The sequence below is a fragment of the Physeter macrocephalus genome, unplaced genomic scaffold (genome assembly GCF_002837175.3).
Source record: "Physeter macrocephalus isolate SW-GA unplaced genomic scaffold, ASM283717v5 random_375, whole genome shotgun sequence".
NCBI classification, from domain to species: Eukaryota; Metazoa; Chordata; class Mammalia; order Artiodactyla; family Physeteridae; genus Physeter; species Physeter macrocephalus.
Genome location: NW_021145599.1, coordinates 17,226 through 22,941, shown reverse-complemented (window position 1 = coordinate 22,941; position 5,716 = coordinate 17,226). Strand labels below are relative to the sequence as shown.

Genomic DNA, 5,716 nt, shown 5'->3' with positions numbered 1-5,716 from the left:
CCGCTGAGCCTGCGCGCCCGGAGCCTGTGCTCCGCAATGGAAGAGGCCACAATAGCGAGAGGCCCGCGTACCGCAAAAAAAAAAAAAAAAAATTATTTCTTTGTTTATCTGAAATTCAAATTTAACTGGGTGTCCCATAATCTTATTTGCTAAATCTGGCAACCCAGTGTCCCAGCCAGTGGTGAAATGCACGGTTGGTGGTCACACAGTTAATAAACAACCCCAAACCACAAGGGCTGACTGGAAGAGGCATTCTGAAGGCACAGCGAGGGTGAGATTTGGCTTCTCGGGGCTGGGGAAACCTAGGAAACAAGGCGAAGTCTTTTTTTACTTAGAATGGGTAGGAGAAAAAGAAAAAAAAAAAAAAATCAGCAAAATGCAAGTTTCTACCTCACAGTAAGGACCGCATTTAATGACTGCTCTTGTGTGCAGGATAAGTGCTTTTCGAGACATGATGTTATTCCAGAAGGAGAGAAGGTAGCACAGGAACCTCTTGTCGTGGTTAGAGAAGTTACGTGGTTACCCCAAGGTCACACTGGAAGCCCAGCCGTGAGATCCCAAAGCCTGAGGTCTTTAGAGGACTTGACCCGTAGTTTCCCAAGACACAAAAAAGGGAGGGAGACACGTTCTCCTCTCGTCCCCCCGAAACACAGGCCTCGCCGGCAGCGGGCTGAGCAGCGCTGAGGGCCACCAGGCCGGCTGCTCTTGGGCCGGGAGGGCGGAAAACCCCACACAGCTCCATTTGCCCTCCCAGGCGAGCAGCCGTCAGGGTGCAGGAGCCTCCGCCAGGCTGGGCACCTGGAGCGCGAGGCCCCGCCAAGCCTCCCGCGGCACGGAAAGGCAGCTGGCCCCCACCCCTTTCTCACCTCCAGGCTGGTGACAGAAGGGACTCAGGCCCAGACAACAGCTCTTTCTTTGCACAGGCGTTCAGGCAGGGGACGACTCCAGCCTTCCCTCTGGGAATCCCGCAGGAGAGGGGGTGGTGGGCTTGTTTTCCCGTGTGCGTTTTGGCCTGCAGCTGTTTCTGCCATTTTTAAATGGCTCCAGTCCGGGCACTGGGCGCCCTGCGCACCAGGGGAGCTCCCACGGCAGGGAAGACTTGGATCTCAACTTTGGAAGGCCTTCCCTTCTCACGGTTCTGAAAATTCTTTGTCCCACTAGAGCCAAACGCAGCCCTGGGCCGGGCATCCGGCCATCTGCAGACAGCCCTTTCCATAGGCGGCCCGGGAGCACGCGGACTTTATTGATTTTCCTCTTTTGCCTTTTTTGTTGGGTTTGACTCAGAAAGGACAGCTAACTTGTGACACGGCCAGACTGGAGGCTAGCCCCCAGTGGTTTTGAGGGACCGAGGCGAGGCGTTACTCAAGAAATGACACCCCTAAACATAAACAGAGCCCGCCACGGGGCCTGCGGGGTTTGCAGGCTTTAAATAAAGGGTCAGGACGAGCCCGCGGGCGCTGACACTCGAACGGCGCTGCGGCTCCTCTCCCTCCCTGACCCTGGTGAGGCCGTGGGAAAAAAATAATAAAGTTGAAATCCGGGAGCCGGGAGTTTTCAACAAGTCCGCCCCAACCTGGCGATCGGCTCGCGCCTCGGGCCTGGCCCTCGGGCCGATTCCGAGACAGACCCGGACGAGGCCGGGGAAACGTTCAGTCGTATTAATTACAACCAGGCCACGCCGGACCGAATCTAACGTGAGCTGGAGAAACCGCACGGCCGACACCGAGTCCCCCCTCAACCCCCGCGCAGAGAACAAAAACAACGGCTCTCTCCGCAAAACAAACGCCAGCTGCCGGGTTCGGACAGGCAGACGCGGCCCAGGACCGGGGTCTGGCCCCCAACATTCGCTCGCCCGGACACCCGCGCCCGGGTCCGGGCACAGCGGGGCGGGAGGGGGGCGCCCGGAGCCCCGGGCCCCGCGGCCGCCGCCGGCGTTTCCTCCTCGCGCTCGCCCCCATCTTTCTTCCTCGCCAAGAGCCCTCGCTCCAGGCAGCCCAAAGCGCTAAATTTAAACGGCTCGCGCTCTGCAAACTCCGCAGACTCGAGGGCGCCGGGCCTGGGAGGCGGGGAGCGAGCGAGCGAGCGAGCCAGCCAGCCGGCCGTGGAGGGAGGGAGGGAGAGAGGGAGGCCCGGCGCGGGCAAGGGCGCGGGGGCCGGCGCTGCGCCGCCCGGGGCGCGCGGGTAGGAGACGGCGGCGGCGGCCCGCTCGGTGCCTGCACAATGGAGCTCGCGCTCTCCCCTCCGCCGCCGGCATCGCGGCCCCGGCGCGCGGGAAGCCGCTTTCATGTGACTTGCACAAAACGAAATGGCTTCTGGGGCCGGCCCCGAGCCCCCCTCCCGGGAGCCGAGCGCCGCGCCGGGGACTGCCCGCCGCTCCACCGCCCGGCCCGGGGCGCCCGCCGCCTCCAGGCTGCCGCCGCCGCGCCAGGTGGGCGACAGGCGCGAGCGCACCTGGGCAGCGGCCACGGCCCCCGCCGCGCGCAGGTGACCCGGCTCGCGCGCCGCCCGCCTTCTCCAACTCCCGGGCCCGCGGGCGGCCCGGGGCGCTGCGCCCCGCCGGCTTTTTGTATCTGGTCTCGGGGTTCGGGGCGGCCGCGGCGCGAGCCTGCAAGCGAACGAGAGAACAAGCCGGCGCCTCCGCTTACCATTTGCGCACTTTCTCGATAGCCGCCATGACCCTCTTGATATCATCTTTGGCCCGGCTCCTGGTCTCGGCTCGAACCGACCTGCCCGACATGGTTCTGGCGGGGAGAGAGAGGCTGGGGGAGCGCGCCCGCCGGGTCCTGCTCGCGCTCCGCGGCGGCCACACTCGCGCCCGCCCGCCCGCTCACTCACACAGACACACACACAGACACAGACACACACACACACACACACAGACACACACACTCGCACACATACACACACACACACACAAAGCCTAGTGCCGCCGCGCGCCCAGGGCCCAGTGCGCAAGCGCCGGGCGGCAGCTGCACCGAGCAGGGGGAGCAGCGCCGCCGCGGCCGCCGGTAGTGCGGCCTCCGGGCGCCGCTGCCGCCGCGGGGCAGCGCCGCGAGCCTCTCCGCCCACCCGGGGGGAGGCGCCCGCGACCCCCCGCTCCCCGGGGAGGCGGCGAGGGGCGCCCGGCGACCCCCGGCTCCGGGCACGCGGAGGGGAGGCGGGCCGGCGGACGTGCGCGCGGACACTTACTCGGAGGCCGCAGGTGCCGGGGGGTCCCCGGGAGAGGGCGGGCCGGCGGGGCGGCCGGCCGTGGAGGGAGCGCATTCCTGGGGAGCCAGCGCGGCAGCCCATCCGCTGCCCCGGCTGTGTGGCAGCGTCTGCAGTAATGGAAGTTTCCTGTGGGGCTCCCGACTTCTCCGAGTTGAAGGCGCCGATTCGGGACGCGAGGTGCTCTTGGAAAGAGTTGAGAAACGCGGACCTCTGCTGACCCTCTGCCCGGTTTAAATACGCGAGCTAGGACGTCGCTTCCCTATCCTTCGTCCTTTTGGAAAACGAGGGTGGGAGGAAAGGTGCCTGGGGTGACCACTAGAGACATCCGACCTTGCTTATGAAACAACTTTCGGCGCAGGAAAAGCTCGATGATTATTTATCAGCATTTCAACAGGGGCTCTTAGACCTTTCCTCCTAGTGATAAGTTGCCCTTGCCATAAATAAGGTGAGGGGGCCCAGGCTGGGGTTTCTGTTCGAGAACCACGAGTTGAGTTTAAGTCACTCCTGATGTAAGTCCCAGGCTCAGCCCTGGTGCTGCCACCTCACAAATGACCCTGGCAGGTAAAATGGACTGGCCAGCGACAAGGAGGACTTCTGGGCTGGTTTCTTCCCCGTGGTGCCTTAGGACAGCTCCGCACGAATCTACCAATTACCAGGATAAGCCAGGGGCCTCAACCTTGTGTTCAGCTGCAGCTAAACTATCTTGACCAGAGCCAATTCGTGCCCAGGTGGATGTTGGGGAAAAAGAATGACCCCGTTAGCAAGCCCAGTGCCTTGGAGATCAACTAACCCAACATCAGTCATTTTACATGGAGGGAAACTGAGTCCCAGGGAAATGCAAGGACAGAGCCATAAGCTAGATGTTTGTCTTCCGCTCATTCTAAAACAAAGCCCTTTCCCCTGAGGTTTTGGTTTGGGGGAGAAAAGCTTCTGGCGGTACGGAGTGGAAGCTGCACTGCAGGCCTTTTCCTACGCATGTCCTTTTACCATCCCAAACCCCAAGTTCCTGATATGAGGATTATATGGGAAAACATGTAACAGTGGGTCATAAAACAACGGTCTTATACCATTGGCCCTCTGACTTACCTGGCCAGCAGATACATGCTTAAGGTTACACAGAACTTTTTAAAGCATATATTTGAATTAAAAATGGGAAGATATATTTAAAAATCCAAGTATTGAATGATGAATGGACAAATGGGCATATCTATACAATAGAATATTATTCAGCCATTAAAAAGGAATAAAGTACTGATACATGCCATGGCATGGATGAACTTTGAAAACATCCTAAGTAAAAGAAGCCAGTCAGGGCTTCCCTGGTGGTGCAGTGGTTGAGAGTCCGCCTGCCGATGCAGGGGACACGGGTTCGTGCCCCGGTCCGGGAGGATCCCACGTGCCACGGAGCGGCTGGGGCGCAGTGGTTGAGAGCCCGCCTGCCGATGCAGGGGACGCGGGTTCGTGCCCCGGTCCAGGAAGATCCCACGTGCCACGGAGCGGCTGGGCCCGTGAGCCATGGCCGCTGAGCCTGCGCGTCCGGAGCCTGTGCTCCGCAAGGGGAGAGGCCACAGCGGTGAGAGGCCCGCGTACCGCAAAAAAAAAAAAAAAAAAAAAAAAAAAAAGCCAGTCACAAAAAGACACATATTGTATGATTCCACTTCTATGAGTTATCTAGACTAGGCAAATCCCTAGAGACAGAAACCAGAGGGACTGCAGGGAGGGGGGAATGGGGAGTGACTTCAAATGGGTACAGGTTTTCCTTTTGGGGTGATAAAAAAGTTCTGAAAGTAGGTAGTTGTGATGGTTGCACAACATTGTGAATGTGCCTTCTGTCGCTGAATTGTACACTTTAAAATTGTTACAGTGGTCAATTTTACATTATGTGTATTTTGCCACAATAAAAAGAAATCCAAATATCCAGCTTCTCTAGAGATAGCAGAAGACCTGCAAACTGGGCCCCAAGTGCCACATGGCAACGATCAGCTGGCCCCTCAGATAAAGCTCACTGGATCACCAGTGTGTCACCCAGTCACTGTACTCATTTGTGTTACCACATGGCCCCTGAAGGTGTTTGTGTTTCTGATCTCTGATTAAACTATAAAGCTCTCTACAAATGTTCTTTATAAGTCTAGTATGGCACTTTTTATAGTTTCCTGTCCCCTGCGGATATTTTTACACTTCTTTCTTTCAACAAAGCACACTTGTTTTATAGTCTGTGTCTGATCATTCTGATATTTGAAGCATCTGAGAGTCTGTTTCTGCTGGTTCTTACTCATGGTGTCCTATTTCTCTGTGATCTGTCTGGTTCTCCTTGACCTTGCTGGACATTGTATTTTTAAATTTATCTATAGGGATAATTTGAGGCCTAGAGTGAAGTTACCTTCCTCTCGAGTTGCTTTACATTTGCTCTGCCAGACTCCCGAGGGCACTGCTAGTGCAGGATGACCAACATCCAACTTCAGGGCTCCTGGGTCCCTGGACCCCCAGGTGATGGCAGTACAGGTTG

General features: G+C 58.3%; 1 protein-coding gene across 5 annotated transcripts in view; it reads right to left on the bottom strand.

Annotated features, from left to right (window-relative positions):
- The window catches only part of BCL7A (BAF chromatin remodeling complex subunit BCL7A), a 31,862-nt gene extending 27,248 nt beyond the window's left edge, over nt 1–4,614 (bottom strand). For 3 of the 5 annotated variants that reach the window (XM_028485118.2, XM_055082853.1, XM_055082854.1), the window contains exon 1: nt 2,646–2,922. In XM_028485118.2, coding sequence (XP_028340919.1) covers nt 2,646–2,737 — 92 coding nt within the window. In that variant the 5' untranslated portion in view covers nt 2,738–2,922. Of the gene's footprint in view, nt 1–2,645; nt 2,923–3,189 lie in introns of those variants that run through there. The other 2 variants (XM_028485117.2, XM_024121127.3) reach the window with 2 other exon arrangements.
- Between the last annotated feature and the right edge of the window lie 1,102 nt (nt 4,615–5,716).